The sequence below is a fragment of the Rhyacophila brunnea genome, unplaced genomic scaffold (assembly GCF_057557595.1).
Source record: "Rhyacophila brunnea isolate RB1 unplaced genomic scaffold, BYU_Rbru_1.0 scaffold_7, whole genome shotgun sequence".
NCBI lineage: Eukaryota > Metazoa > Arthropoda > Insecta > Trichoptera > Rhyacophilidae > Rhyacophila > Rhyacophila brunnea.
Window position 1 is genome coordinate 7,900,660 of NW_028233339.1, and position 17,085 is coordinate 7,917,744.

A 17,085-nucleotide genomic window follows, 5' to 3' on the forward strand; every position below is an offset into this window, starting at 1 on the left:
TGAGAGAAACAACAATAAGTGGTCATTATTATCAAGAATGCCACATAAGCGTTTGGTATATACATATTTGGTCGGTTTAGCACAAAATGGAGACATTTTATATATGCATACATAATGGAGGAGGCGTTTGTCCTACACTTTCAGGAAAAATAATGATTTTAAAATGTGGTAAAACGGATTAGGTCGAAAATAGATAAGTAAAGCTTAATTTTTCCGTAATTTAGGAAGGCATTGATAAAAATTAATAACCGAAACTATACATAGAAAAGCGAATATGTAGGTATTGAAAATTCATAAGGTTGATTTTCATCGTGTGATTTTTGTAACTCACCAAATTCATCATCAAATCGCTCAAAAAAACTTAAATGGGATCTTTAATAGACGATCATCCAGCAGGTTTATTTTCAAATAGCATCAAATCCATTTCAACCAATTACGTCACGTCATCACAAAGCAGACGTCATTTTACTAAATCCATTACCATACATTATGAATGCGATCAAAATGACGGCATATTTTTGTTGCCCTAAATATAACAATTTTATGAAAGAATGAAAATATCGCATTTTATCACTTTTTCAAAAAGTGGATTTGACTAATTATTTACATTAACTCCTAAATTGTCAGATAAACACTACATATTATACCTACTCAAGTACCAACCTATCATATTTTATGTAAGTATAGATAATGTATACCTACTTATGTGCGAATTGAAAGATATTGGAATACTATACCTATTGGACTGACAGTGGTGGCGATTTCAGAACGTTTGTAGTGCGGTTAGATTGCTAGCTACAGAAAGATATATTTTTCAGTATTGGGAGGAGGTATTAAATCGTTTATAATAAAAAAAAATTGACGTCTATCTTAGGTAGAGATTTCTCGTCTATATATTATAAATAATCATTATTCATGTTATAAGATATTTGTCACAATAATAATTGTTTTATCACAGAAATCACAAAAACACAGCGGTGTGAAATACCAAATATCTTATTTATATGTAGATAAATAAATCACTAGCCCTAGTAACCGTTTCCACAGCTTCACTTTCATAATACTTATATTTATTTAAGTTTTATCTGATCTCTATGATAATGTATTTTCTACATCGCTGGCCAAATTACATTTTAGACCACAATCATTAACGATGTTGCAAACAAGGTGCACTAATAACACAGCCAGTCACAATACATTTTGCAGATTGTAGACACAGCTCTCAGAAAATATTTAATTGTTAGCCTGATAATGTTAGAGATGAAATTTCACAATAACCTAAAGCGAGGTAGCATAATCGAGGATTGTATCACCGTGACGATAGACATTGCAATGTGTTTTAGTATGTGTTAATGTGTATTATTATTCAATTGCATTCACTTCACGATAAACTTACAGGTAACATTACCGAAGACATTGAACTCAAACTATTAATTGACTAGATATACGTTATTCAAGTGAGGATATTAAATGGCGGAAACAATTATGTATTCACCTATCTGTCTACGTTATATCGCAACAACTTGTATTTTAAAAATCTTTTGAATATTGAGCATTTATATGTATTTTATTATAAGTATCGCTTTAGGTATTTTCCTAAGTATTGAAAGCATGTGAAATTTGTATTTAATCGTTTAATGAATTCTATGTAGGTACCTACATACTTCTTAATTCATTTAGGTATTTATTAAACAAAAACATGTTGATTATCTACTAACAAAGTACTAATTAAGACGTTCACAACATGATAATATTTAGTACAGATAAATCAAGTTAAATAATTTTACTTTAATTGAAAAACATACCAAGAATAATATTAGATATAGAAAAAAATTAACAATAAAATAAAATTTCTTTTATTGTGTCAACTGTCGCATGGTAGAAATGCACTGTATTAGTAATTTAATAAAACGCATTTTTTATAATAAGTACTTTTCCCACTTTTATTAATTATATCTGGACCGGTTTAGTCCGCCTCAGTATTTATGTCATTGGCCTCAGAGGGAGATTTTTAATTTAAGTTGAAAATGCCCCTCCAAGGCAGACGTAACCGGTCCAGATATACTTAATTAATAAAAGTGGAAAAGTAGATACTATAAAAAATTGACTTTATTAGATTAAATTAATAATAAAACAAAACTTTCTTAACAAAAATACGATATATTGTACGATAAAATGTAACTTTAAAAACAAAATAAGTACAGTGCGAAAACATCTTCTTGGCTACGTCTAAGTAATTCATATCTACTTATTTAGGTAAAATCAAAATGTCAAATAAAAAGTCCAATACCTAATGTACCTACCTACTTACATAGTACTACTGTACATTGTAATATTAGTTAGGTACTGTAATAATATAATAAGTATGTATTAAATAAGTACTTAGGTATATAAAATTGTTATTGACAATATTGATTATCAAACAATTAGGTACAACAATGTTATTGCGTGAGCAGTGAAGGACGTATGAAATCGAATAATAGGTATGTGGAAAATAATATTTATCTGTTGAATGAATAAATTACTAGTCATATAAATTCATAGAATACAAGTAGATTTAGTTTAAATCTATGACAAGACGTCAGATCAGTTCGAAAAGATTTACGCATTAAACAGTTAAAATGGACTCGGAAAATGGGAATTAATTCACTTTAAAACGAATCCGAATATTTTCATCCATTTTTTCATCAAATCGTAAAAGTCATCGTACTGCGACAGACTTTAAAATAGTCGATGCTGCGCGAAAGACACGGCGATGTTATGGGCTGCTCTAAATATGACATGACTATTTCAAAATTTGAAATTTTTCATCGTGGCGAGTTCACACGACTCTAATATTTAAAACCCAGCTTTAATGAATTTTTGATTCGTATAAATCTGTTGTCAGAATATTATTTAGTAAAGACCATGATGCCGCGTGTACTCGATAAGATTAGGCTTTGAATACATTTAATATTTTGACATAAGAATAATTATTGAAGGGTTCTAAGTGCCAAAAAAATATATAACAAGTTTTTTTAATTCAATACAACCTCTATGTCAAGCCTAATGATATTCTGAAGGGTCAAAGTTCCTAACTCTACCATTTTTGTCACACAAATGCATTGACATATGGGTGGTGTCTATTTTATCTTTATACTTTATCTTTAGAATTATGTAATGTTCTTCTGTAACTTTGAAAAAATAAAAATGAAAGTTTTCATTTAAGTATGTATGGTTTTATTCTTTTTTTTTGTTATAAGTATCTCAGTTTCACATGTTTGGTACTTAGACCCTATAGACTTTCAACCTTTCAATTATTGTCATTCATTACGAACGCCCCAAATCTACATAAATAGTTGTTTTATAGCGTTCGATGATTCTTTCAAATTATTGAGCTTGTACAACAGATCAATACCCAGTGTTGCCATATTTTTCTATGCTGATTATAGTACAAAGGCGTAAAAACTATGGTATTTCTAAAAAATATACAGTATAGGAACATTTTTCCTTTAAAATTATAGTATTTTAGTATATTTAACGTAAAATTATAGTATTTTACATTTTTCGCAGAATTTAAATTATAGTATTGTACTATAATTATAGTACGGTTGGTATCACTGTCAGTACCTAATTATTACGTTAGCACCTTTTCAGTAATAATTATTAATGCAAGAAAGCTGAAGGGCGAAACCTATGAAAAAATATTTATATAAAGATATAAATAAAAAATAATACTTTATGTGAAAATATGATCATAATAGTAAATATGAAATATTGTGTTGCCATATTCATTTATAAATTTAATTGTGTGCATTCTTTATTAATATTTCCGGAATTCCGAATCAGTGTGGCTAATGTAAAGTAGAAATTCGGATTATTGCATCTACTACCTTCTTATTTTATAATGTAATATGGGAAAAGAATGTAATAATATGATGGTCGTGTGGATTAACCACAAAGACAATAAATCCTAAAAACGCTTCAATTAAGGTACACCCACACGGCGCCAGGCGTCCACTAACTTAAAAATATATTTCCAATAAAAACATTATTTCGAAAACATTAAACCGTTATGATTCATAATGTTACTGCTTGCGAAAAAGTTTCTGTGGATATTAACGGTGAAATCTAAACGCAATTTAGGATTGATTTAATAAAGTGTTTTAAGCAAGTACCTAATTCTTTAAAGGTGGCATTGAAATCATTGGATCGTACCTACTACCCAGTAACCGAAGAAGAATCTTGCTTTAGAGTCAACATCTATAATCCTAAATCAGAAACAAAAAAGTATAGGGAAAACATGTACCCAACGACATTTAAATACCTAATAATAGGTTTTTTTTTCGACCATGTCCGATTCTAATAGGATCATATGGGCCTTCACAGAGTAGAGGTTTGTATTAACAGATTTTTGTTTTTTTTTTACGAGAAATGGATGTCAGCCACTTGCTCAACCTATTAGGTCCATACCTAACTCACACACAAATTGAAAAACAATATGTGTACTTGCCAGACCCAGGAATCAAACCCACAACGTTATAGCCTAACGCTTAAGCCGCGCGGCCACCGTGGGCTAAGTACTTACTTATAGGTACTTAATACACACAAAAGAGAACTGTCTACTACGTATTCAAATGAATGAATATATTATTGTTTAAAATAAACAAAAAAAATATTAATCCTAACACCGATGTAGGTGCGTGCCCCACTGAACTGAAGATGGTGAAGCACCTTCATGCCATATATACTAAGTATATGCTTGTAGGTATATAGGTATACTTAAGTGCTGAGTAGGTTAGTACCTACTTCATCAATCATCTCATAGTTTGCAAGTAAGTTCGTATAGGTATATAATATTATATCCTTTATAATATTTAGAGAATAAATACCTATAGGTACCTACGTGTACGTATATAATGAAGACTACATAAAATGATATTTAGGTATTGCATTAAATGAAAAATTAGATGTTAAATTAAACATAATATACAAGTACTTGTAGGTACTTATATTACATAATATACTTTTCCATTGTTTTGGTCATAACAAAATCGTTAAAATCGTATTTGTTTCCACATATTATTCAAAAATCATGTAATTACTTCATTGTTGTCAATGTCATCTAATTGTAGAAAGCCTTTAAGTATATGTAGGTATATAAAACAATGTATATACTTAGGTGAGTACCCATTTTATCAAAATATGAATGCAAAACCTTATAGATCAAGAACGATTTAATCGTTGTTTTTAGTAAGTAGTAAAGTTATCCATTGATTTATGATTTACGTGTACTTTTTATTCTAAATGTCATGTTGTGAACGGCTTGAATTAATTATGTGTCTTTTTTAAATAAATAAATAAAATGCCGGTATAAAGTAGAATGTGCGCAAATTGCAAATAAGACTCTTTTATTGCATTATGATTATATAAATAAATGATTTAAGGCAGGCATTCTAGAAATTAAAACACAATATCCATACATATGGGCATTTATAAGTATAAATATTAATAAAAAAACTTATTTGCTTAAAAAATATTTGCTACAATTTACTGAGAAGAAAGAAACAAAAGATGGAAGATTGTAAACATTTTCCAACCAAAAATAGGAATTATATTTCATTCTGGAAGTTTCGAAGAAATGAAATAAAGCTACAGGAATCGTTCACTATAAATATTATAAGTCTTACCTAATGTAAAAAAATAGGTACTTATGTATTTTTATTTCCTCGGAATTGAATGGTGTGTTCAAGATCATTCTTCGCCGCTGTTGTATACTTTGTTATTGGGTACATCATATGGGCTGAATGCTGCCGAAAGCAAACATGGCAAGAGATGAATAATAAAATGGAAAAAATATGAACAATAAATTACAATCATAATAAACCATATTATATAAAATGCTTCGTTGACGTCATTTTCGTGATTAAAAAAAAACTAATTCTACTTGTATATTATACAACGATCACCATCACTTTCGATAATATATATTATACTTATAGGTACTTAACTAGTTCCAGTGGGAAATTATGCTTGGAATAAATAATTGTATTCACCAATAACGTGACTGTAAAATATATAGGTAGGTACGTACGAGTATCTATCTCGTATGTATACCTATATCTTATCTACAGTATTACTTATAGTAAGCACCTAAGTGGGTATCGCCATTCTGACTGCAATAGTTCAATATATTATTCTTATGTTCATATCAGTCATTGTGGGGATGAATTAATAAAAATATAGATGGTTATCAAGAATGTATCTACCGGTGGCGAATGGTGGAGGTAGGCTGTTAAGATCCAACATAAATAGCGCATACTAATCTTTGTCAGACAAACGAATTTATTTTCATTGAACTAAGACCAATGTGTATAGTTAGTTAATTTTTAAAATTCAATAAAACCGCCTGATCCAAGCCATAATAGGTACCTAAATACTTAGATAATAGTCAAAAATATTCGTTTATATCGATTACGGTTAGGTGTATAGGCAGGGCTTAATAACTTAAAAAAAACTAACACAATCTGTAATACCTACGTATTTTTAATTCAGCGAAAATAAATAAGTAATCACTGAAAAACTGTGGACTATTTTGTCGGATCGCCTAGGTATGGCATACCTCAACTATTATTGTTTGGTTTGGGCAGAGTTTAATAAATTAAGTTAAGTTGTTTTAAAAACTAACCAGCACCATCTGCAAAGATTAGTAGCTCTTCTCTCATTGACCGCAGCATAAATTGTGATATTCGGATGAGCGTCTAAATGTGAGGGGATACAAAAAACTTAGGTATGTTCCGTTCCTACGTACACATACGTAAAGGGGAAAGAATGAATTGAACGAAAACAAAAAATATCTTACCAACGAGGGAATGCACTTTAAATTCCTAGGATAATAAAAATATACCAATTCGAAGCATTGAGATTAAATTTATACAAAGTTTTGGAATAATATGTAAATAAAATTAGAGCAGAATCAATCAGCATGGCTCTGATATATCACTACTCACTTTAATGTTGGATTAAGAGCTTTTACCGGGTCCTCATATGTTACAATTAATGAATTACATAAATGAACTGGTTGACATAAACTATTGCCGACTCAAGTAGCAAGCCGATAAATTCACAACGACTGGTCCTAACTTTTCCGCCCCTCACGTTGTTGTCTATGGATGACCTGTCATTGTTCTATAGAGTGCTCATACTGACGCGTCTGTCGTGTTCACACAGGGAATGGTTTGATTTAGATAGATGAGTTACATAATAAATAATAGATACACTAGCATTAACACACCTTCTACAAATGTAATGCATAGATCAATGCTACATATTTTTTGGAAATCGATATTACCACCGGTTTTTGTGTGAAGTGTGAACTAGTTTGACTTTGACAGCTGATGAATAACAGGAATGTTTATTATTTATAAATAACACTGATAGTTAATATATTTGATTTGAGAATTTTTAATAGTTCAATTTGAAACGAGAAAGGGCAAATCAATATGTCAAGCAATTTGGGATCTGATTTTGACAGCTGAAAAGTGGACCACTCGTTGCTTGTGCAAAAAGTTATGCTCAGGCTTTATTAATCTAGAGATGGCGGTGAGCAGAATCAATCAGCATGGCTCTTCTGATATATCAATACTCACTTTAATTGTTGGATCAAGAGCTTTTACCTGGTCCTCAGATGTTACAATTAATGTATTACATAAATGAACTGTTTGGCATAAACGCATTGAAAATATCTAATCAATAATACCTACCCTTAGTTAACGGATCCCAATAATATTTAGGGTGCACGCTACACCCTAAGAACGAATGTGATCAAGAATACTGTGGGTTAAATTCTGAAAAATTACCAGTGTACTAGTGTACTAGAACTAGATAGGTACGTATGTAGGACGAGTTCAGTTTAACCACTTTAGTACAATCATTCGAGATTATGGAATTTAACCGGTGTGGTGGAACATATAATGTACAATGGATCGTATTCTGCATTTATAGACGAAGCAACATGTCAAAATAATAAATAAACTGCTACAAAAATTTTCAAATTGAATAAGTACCTAATGAGGATTTAATTTAGTTTTAAAAAATCTGTGTCCTATTCTCAACTCTCGTATAATGGCAATATGGGTAGGTACCTATATAATGTAGTAGCGAAGGAGGGAGATAGGTAGGGTAGATTCGACATAAATGATGCAAGCTAAACTTTGTCAGTCACATCTATTTGATGTCATTGAATTAACAATACTATTTGCACATAGTGCTACGTACCTAGTTAGTTTTTAAAATTCAATTAAACTCTGCCTAACCAACCCATAATAGTTTAGGTAAGTATCTATCAGTGGCGAAGGGTGGAGGTAGGCTGTTAAGATTCGCTATAAATAGTGCACACTAAACTTTTTTAGTCATATGTATTTGTTTTTATTGAACTAAGACTACAATTTACAGATGGTGTTAGTTAGTTTTTAAAAATCAATTAAACCATGCCTAAACGAAACCATAATAGTTTTGGTCTAATTTGGGGAATACGACAAAATTGTGGGTACTTTTTCATTCATAGTTATTTGTTTTCGTTGGATTAAATATACATATTACACATATTGTTGGTTAATTTTTTTAATTCATTAAGCCCTGACTAAACCAAACTATAATAAACAAAAAATATTATTCTATTTATAAAATATTCAAAGTTATGTATGATTTAATTGTATAATTTTAGATATTTTATAGATACACATGTATTTTTTGGACTATTATCTATTATGGCTTGGTTTCTCAGGGTTTAATTGAATTTTAAAAACTAACCAACACTATCTGTAAATTGTAGTCTTATTTCAATGAAAACAAATATGTATGTCTGAAAAAGTTTAATGTGCACTATTTATGGCGGATCTTAACAGCCTACCTCCACCCTTCGCCACTGGTATCTATGCTATGGGCCATTCGACAAAAATAGTGCACACCTTTTCAGTCATATTTATTCGTTTTTGTCGAATTAAGAATACATAATAATATTACAGATGGTGTTGTGCGGTTAGTTTTTTTTTAAATTGATTAAGCCCTGCCTAACCAAATTGTAATCGATAAAAATATTCTTCTATTTATAAAATATTTAAATTATGCATGGTTTAATCAATGGCAAAATTTTTGATATTTTATAGATAAAAGAATATTTTTTTACTATTATCTACTGCTTGGATTAGGCAGGGTTTAATTGTATTTTAAAAACTAACAAACTCGAACTATACATTGTAGTCTTAGTTCAATGAAAACAAATATGTCCGACTGTTGTTTGTGAAAAGTTTAGTGTGCAATATTTATGTCGGATCTTAAAAGCCTACCTCCACCCTTCGCCACTGATATAATGATAGGTGTTATATAAGAAATACGCTATGTAGGTAAGTACTTGAGCTTATTTAATATTCATGAATAAGGATGGTGCCAATTTATCAATCAAGCAAGACGAAGTCATAATACCTAATACTGATGACTAGAATACATACTAAAGCTTAGAGCAGATGATTGAAAAAGGTGCTTATTTATTCCTAGTGCCGATTCTACGACAAAATTATTACGAAAGGAATGTGTCCATTGTGGAGAACGCATATAGAATATTTTAAATAAACTGACACAAGATAGATAGATAGGTATTAGGTAGTACGTATTATTACGTTGATTACTGTGTACCTATATGCAGTAGTGAGTAAGCAAAATATGACATTAAATTTATTTATACTACACTACTAGAAATCCAGTAGGTATCTAATCGAGTCCTATTACCTTTGGTATACCGTACATCTATCTATACACGATGGGGTAAGAATGTAGGTACCCATAAGATTTTACCTTAAATATGTGAAGGTGAAATAAAGCAATTAAACCACATATTGTATATACAATAATAACAATTAATGTAATAACCCTAGACAGAATTAATGTAGACATCTATTTCAGATCCTGGAAATACATCTCCAGACAGGCTTTGGACGCAGTTCAAATAATATAGAGATTTTGATGCTAATACAAATCAATAGATACACTATAATAGATTAGAAATAATTGTGTATAATATAGGTAGATGCATATTCTACACGTGTTGTGTAGGTATATTATGTTAAAACTTATGTTTATTAGACTATTATGCACATTAAGAAGCTTTATTAAAACCAATATAAAACAAAATATATAGGAATTAATCTGGTAGGTAGGTACTTAATTATAAATAATTGAATTGTAAATAAGTATTAAATTTATAACGTAGCAGTGTTGAAGCGTTTGGATGAATTAAAAAATGGCAACACGGTCAGCATATTTTCCTGATAAGTAAAACTTGGAAGCAATGTTGGCTTGGTGTCACAGAGGTTATCTTCATTTGTGACTGGAAAAAAATGACGTGGAATCATAACAAGCTCTTGGCAAATGTTTTTTTTATAAGACAACATGTTATTATAGAAGTTTCAAAATGTATCTAAGTTTTAAAAATTAACATATTGTGGCAATATCGGGATGCTAAATAGTTATCATCTGTAGCATTTGCACATGATTTAATGTTTCGCTAATATGAATTACTTACTTATGTAATAATAACTGTACCACAATATCTAAGTACCTATATCAACCTGGAATTGAATTCTGCATTTCGAAAACGTTACATGTCACATTTTAAAAAGAGTGACATAAGTTGCGAAAATCTTCATATTACCTAAATACACAAATAATAAAAGATAATTTTATTTGTAGTTTTTTTGAAGAAAACAGTCAAAACTTTATAAAATAGTATATTTTACATAACAACTTTTCACTACTATTTATTTTTATAAGTATCTACTTACATATAGGATTGTTTTAACTATTTGCACTAACAGTGACTTGTAACCTTTTTGAAATTAAAGCATTCAATTAGATTCTAGATCTCAGAAGCGTTTTAAACATTTGGTTCCAATAATACCTAAGTGGTGTGCCATAAAAATGAAACTAACCAATGAAAATAATATTGAAGTGTACAATTTATTGTTATACGTAACGGACGTGTGTTTAGTTTCAAACAAAGTATTTGTGTTGGGACAGATGTTTACAGGCATTTGTATAATTAATTTAAGAACGGGTGTATCTTCATCTGGATAGCAATACCAGAGTGCATGTAGGATTGTAGATATTAAAACGAACATTATGAATCACATGTCACTCACTTATCTTGGATTAACTTTTAATAATGTATTCTAATCAGTCATGCAAAACTCTTTGATAGGCGCTGCCGATGAGCAGTAGGTACCTAATATGAACTTACACTACACAAAGAAACAAGAGTACCTAGTATACCTATAAATAATAGTATACAATTATACATAATACTTAGGTAGGTATCTTATAAACTATGAAATTATTATCATCTATAGTAGTGAATGTAAACTGACTGCTGCATGTTATTAAAATCATCCGAAATGAGGTCAAATATTTTGATCATACATTTGAAACGTCATTACTTATGTATGTGCAACTAAAATTATTCAGATGCATCCAACATAAGAGATAGGTATTCAAAGTAATAACTAGAAAATAATAAATGTGATCATACTTATACATTAGGTATTTCCAGTCTATGTAGTTTAGTACTTATATTATTATACAAATTACATATCCCAGACTACATAGATTAAAATATAATATAAACAACTGAAGATTATTTATTGCAGCAACAAACTTTATTGTATATTATTTATGTATAGGTAGCAACAAACTTTATTGTATATTATTTATGTAGGTATAGGTAATTATATTATAATTTATTATCATACATCACAAGTTTAACAATAAACAATATTGGAGTTTTTGAAGAGATAATGGATGAGAGAAAAAGTAATAAAAGTATGAAGGAGTCGGTAAGTGTAGTTATAGCAATAACAACAATATTATTCTACCCTAACTGTAAACCCAGATGTAGAAGTAATACAGGGGGTGGCGACACAGATTAAAGAGCTCGCCAGCCGTCGAATTCTGTATCTCAGGAAAGTGCCATACAAACAAGGGTGCGGCGGGGGACGACACCCCCAGGCGAGGGGTCAGGGGAAAGAAAACATAATACAGCATCTCTCAGCACATGCGGGAGATTCACGAGAGCTGCTGGGAACGGAATTTGACATGTGCGCGTCGCAATATATCTCTCTTGCGGAGGTCAAAGGACACGCAATATGCACCGAATGACTAGGCGAACATCGATTGAAGTCACAATTTAAAAGATAGTAAATAAATAAATCGAAAACAAAACGCGGCTGGGCTGTAATTCGAGGCTCGTTCGCATCGCGGCCGACACGCTAGCGTGTTTACCACACAAATCTCTGTCAAACGCGTGAGTCACGCTAGCAGCAGAGAGAGATACAAACATAACCGCATGCCCGCTGCCAAAGGAAACGGCCAATTGAATAATTTCATTGTTGATCACTGCGAGAACCAACAGCGACGGGAATAACTGCCGTACGGGCGGTAAATGAATGAACGGAAACAAAATGAATAGTTTTACTTACAGGATAATACATCCCCTGCGGCGGTAGGAAGAAGGCCCCCGAGCCCCACAGTTTGGAAGCTGTATCGGGACTAGATGCACATAAATACAATCCTCCGCTTTGGAGCGAAGTGTTATTCATTCGCGGCCCGTCTCACAGATTGACAGTCCGCAAAGAATACGTGCGCAATTGACACAATCAAAACAACACGGACAAAAATACTTGCACTGTTATATTTCACAATGATTTCAATTGACGGTCTTGGTATTCACGCGACATGAGGTTATAGGTTATGGTTTCACTTTGGTTTTCGATCGAGCCGTCAGCGGAGCGGCCGTTCGCAGTATGGCTACCGCGGCGCGAGTTTCTATCTGAGCTGGGGAAGCCAGAAGTGAAGCGAAAGAGGCGGCGGTGTGCACGCGGCGCAGGGCGAGGGGCGAAGGGCGGCGACGGCCGAGGGGCATGGCGCGTCGGCGCGAAGGTATGCTTCTGCCCGACAAAAACATCGACGTTCGAAATTTACCACTTGAAATGTATTCGACGCGTGAAAAACTTAATCAACATTCATTGCAAAACAAAAATATACCTACCTGCAAGCATTGAATCACCTTTTAAAATTTTGAAAGAAGATAATAATTAATGTTTAATTTATCCTGATTATTACTAACAACAACTCCATGATAATCCACGCTTGAAGTACAGATAAATTGAAAACGATGTAACTTTTAGTATGCCACTTTCACTGACTGGCAGAGTAGTATAACGAAGTATCCGTTAACGTGATACTTCAGTTGAGGCATGGACTAAAAAGATCGTGGCTAGGCGATGCGCGGATTGTGAAAATGACGCGTGCCGAACGAAATATAATTTTTCATAAAAATCCAACATGCGTTCATTTAATGTTATGTTTATTGTTATATTACTAATAATAATAGTATATTCATTGACATGTTTTCTTTTTTAAGTACATATGTAGAGTTTTTTAGTCACCTTTACACGATTTAAGAATATTTTCATCCGACGCCATGACAAAACAAATCGACGTGCGCACACTTCGACTATCGGTTTTCGATTGGCGAGTCCAGGCGACGTGTGAGAAATTTCGTCGCACCTACTGTTGAAAATTATTTACCGTTTCACTGAAGTACGCTCTTAAGAAAAATAGTAACATGACGTGTAGCATTTCTGTATTACATTGCATCCATTTATTTAACTTAATCCAGCGATTTCCAAACTGGGAGGCGCGGAGTGTTGAGAAGGGATGCGCGAGAAGTTTCACACAATTAATGTAGCCACATGTTTGCAGTTTACAAATGCTTATTTTATAAAATGGCCTCTAGATATAAACTACATAAAACAGTCCTATAAAATGTTGTTTTCTGTATGGAGATGGGTTTCTGTTGTTTTTATGGAGACTAATTTTATAATACCTCACTTCTATAATAGGTATATTATAAAGCGCGCTGGCTATCTCGTAAAAATTTAAATAAAAGGGTTAAATCATAATGTTGAAATTTGAGACAATTTTGTTAAGGAACGATAATTTTGTTAAACTTTAAACTTTAAAAACGTCTATTTGATTCAAAAAAAAAAAAATGAATGAATAAATCAATGCAAGGACCACTAATACATTCACTGATTTAAAAAGACAAAATGAAGGCATTCATAAAATATTGGAGCTTTGGAAACCAAAATTACTAAAAAAAAAGTTCGCCATGTTGCCACTTTAAATGATTTGTGCGCCAGATACATTGAAGCAAACAAAAATCTATTTACTGAGCTCTTAGCTAGTTTGCTAATGCACTTTTCACGTTATTTTGTTAATAGTAAAAAAAAAAGTTTAAGTATGTGGCTATCCGTTGCAATTTGATGTGATACCTATATGGTGATTGACATACTTAAATGATAATTTTTGATATATGATGATACTTATTGATGATACTCTGTATTATTTAATGAAATAAAGGGGGGAGGCGACAAGATTAGATTTGTTTAAGGGAGGCGTAGTAACATAAAGTTTGGATACCACTGACTTAATCTGTGGTTGAGAAATACTCCCTAATAAAAAAATATTTTCACAGCACAAACTTATTGTAGGTAGAGTACAGAGTACTTAAATTTAAATTGAATCATAATATTATTATCTTTATTATTATATACCATTACATCCTTGTTATTATTATGAATAATATTGTTACCATATAATTGAAGCATTGACTAATGTAAATTATTACACCTAAACAGGATGCGGTACATAATATGTAGTGATAATTGTGTATATATAGATATGATTTTATTTCAATAAAAAACTAAATAATACTTGTATGAAAAACTTTACCGTGTAAATGCTATCTCGATTCGTATATAATTGTAAAAATACAATCTCAATCGGAAAGTTTTAAATGTAATGACAAGGACTATACTAAGGACTATATATCGGATATTTTCAAAATCTGTTTGACGCTGTATTCCACATAACCGACTTGTACCTTATTTTCTAAGCAGGGAATTATTTTTTTTTTTACTTTGGAACCAGATTACAAATCTTTTTTCCAATCATTTTCTTTTGTTCAAAATTGCATCTATCATATTGTACATGAACTATGCTATACTTAATTAAAGCTTGGTTGACACCACTGATTCGTTAAAATTTGGTTGACGTTCTATTTCACCACCTTTAAAAGCTTAGCGTAATTATATCGATGACAATTTAATTTAAAAGCGTTAGTCATTTCATATTTTGAAAACATACCGTTGAAATGCACATCGCGTCAACTCGAGACCCCACTACTCTGTGACGGAGGGAGGGAAAGAGACGGGGCATCGTCATCTGGCGCTCCGGCAATCCAGCGCGAGCGGGAGAGGTTTGGATCAATGAAACGGCTGCCCTTTTGGCCAACTCCAGAGCGGCCACCCTTGCCATATTCAAAAATACATACTCGCCATATGGCGGGAACTTGTCAAACACTCACACTACCATAACAATTTATCATTTTTCGTCGTTCCGTCTCGCAAAATAATTCTAATAAATATAGTCGATTTATCCAAGGATTTCATAAAAAGCTTTTATATAAAATCGAAACATAAAATAATAAAGTAACAAATTTATTATTTTACACACTACTGCCATCTGTTGAATTTTGTACTAAGCAAACACGAACGATGTAATGGTAATAAATTGAAAAGTTTTCGCATTTACTTTACATTATAAATTCCTGGCATTTATATTTTCTTGTAGACTTACTTTCTGTCTCTATTGTGTATTCCTGTCCTAAAATATATTTATTTAAATAATGTAATATTCCATAAAAATGAAAATTGGAATGGAACTTTTTGCCGATGGTCAGACTGGCCTGAAAATATAATAATTGTAAATAGAAATATTAATAAGAGAAAAGCTATTCACATTTCACTCATAAAATATTAACTACGTAACACAATTGCGATATTTTTATTTATGTGTATGGAATGTTTTATTTTAAATACGAAATTATGAATAGGTAAGTAATAAAAAAATATGTTCCAACATTTTGGCGCCTTGTCGCGTCGCGCCACCTGTAATTTGAGAAAATCCTAGACGACTGAAATCATTTGGGTTTTTTCATTCTCAAATACGTAAATAAAAATTCTAACTAAATCGTCGAGCACCGTGTTTTCTGTATAAACAATCGACTGCATAAATTACTTAAAACATTTTTTATTTAACTAAATTCATAGTACAAGCCAATCTCTAGAAAACAGGAATAGGTAGGTACCAGGGAACTCGGAAATAATGAGAACTGAAATATCTAACGGGTAAGGCGATAGCAGGTAACCGACTCGAGTAAGGAAGAATCCGGGTTAAACTTGCACACGTGTCAAGAATGCGTTGTACGTCGAATACTGAAAACTGCTGTCGGTTTATGCATTTACGCTCATTTAATGTTGGTGTATTACACACACAATTGCACGTGCATAATGCGTGCTTCATTTTCGTAGGACACTCACACATTCAAAACCCTGCATCAAGATGTGGTGTATTGAATATAGCCTATCGGTATTCTATTTATTATCTGTTCTGTGGTAGGTAGGTACCTATTAGCCATAACGTATTCTACCCCCCTTCATTAAAAATGGATTCTCTTTATATCATAACAATATTGTACTTACATAATTCTCAGAATAGTTTTATATTTTGTAAAAAATCTTATTAAAGTCTACATTAAAATAAATGTGTATACTGGCATTTACGTGGTAGAACTCGATTATGATGGTTTATGGTTTCGATAAGTCTATGAAGCTATCGCCTATCTGTGTTATTATGTTGACAGTATTGTTTCGGGTTATAAACCCAAACTCAGAACGATCTAAATAAGTACTTATACTAAATTGACCGCAAATAGTAGAAAATAATATTATTATGTATTAACATGCAAGCACACTTTTTTTTACATATGTAGAGATATCTACCTACCCCACTAATCATTTAATTTATAAAGTTTTGTCTCATATAATGTAATTAAAAATGTGTTTTAATTTTTTTTAAAGAGATTTTATGAAAATTAAAAATGTGCATAACTTGAAATTCTCTTTTATTTATACACAGCATCGACGAAGCATC

The 17,085-nt window shown here is 31.6% G+C and overlaps 1 protein-coding gene across 14 annotated transcripts in view; it reads right to left on the reverse strand.

The window, feature by feature from the left end:
* LOC147064435 (RNA binding protein fox-1 homolog 1-like) overlaps positions 1-12,832 on the reverse strand; it is a 522,090-nt gene extending 509,258 nt beyond the window's left edge. For all 14 annotated transcript variants that reach the window (XM_085957957.1, XM_085957951.1, XM_085957955.1 and 11 more), the window contains exon 1: positions 12,507-12,832. In XM_085957957.1, the coding sequence (XP_085814083.1) occupies positions 12,507-12,626 (120 nt within the window). In that variant the 5' untranslated portion in view covers positions 12,627-12,832. The remainder of the gene's footprint in view (positions 1-12,506) is intronic.
* Positions 12,833-17,085: the final 4,253 nt, after the last annotated feature.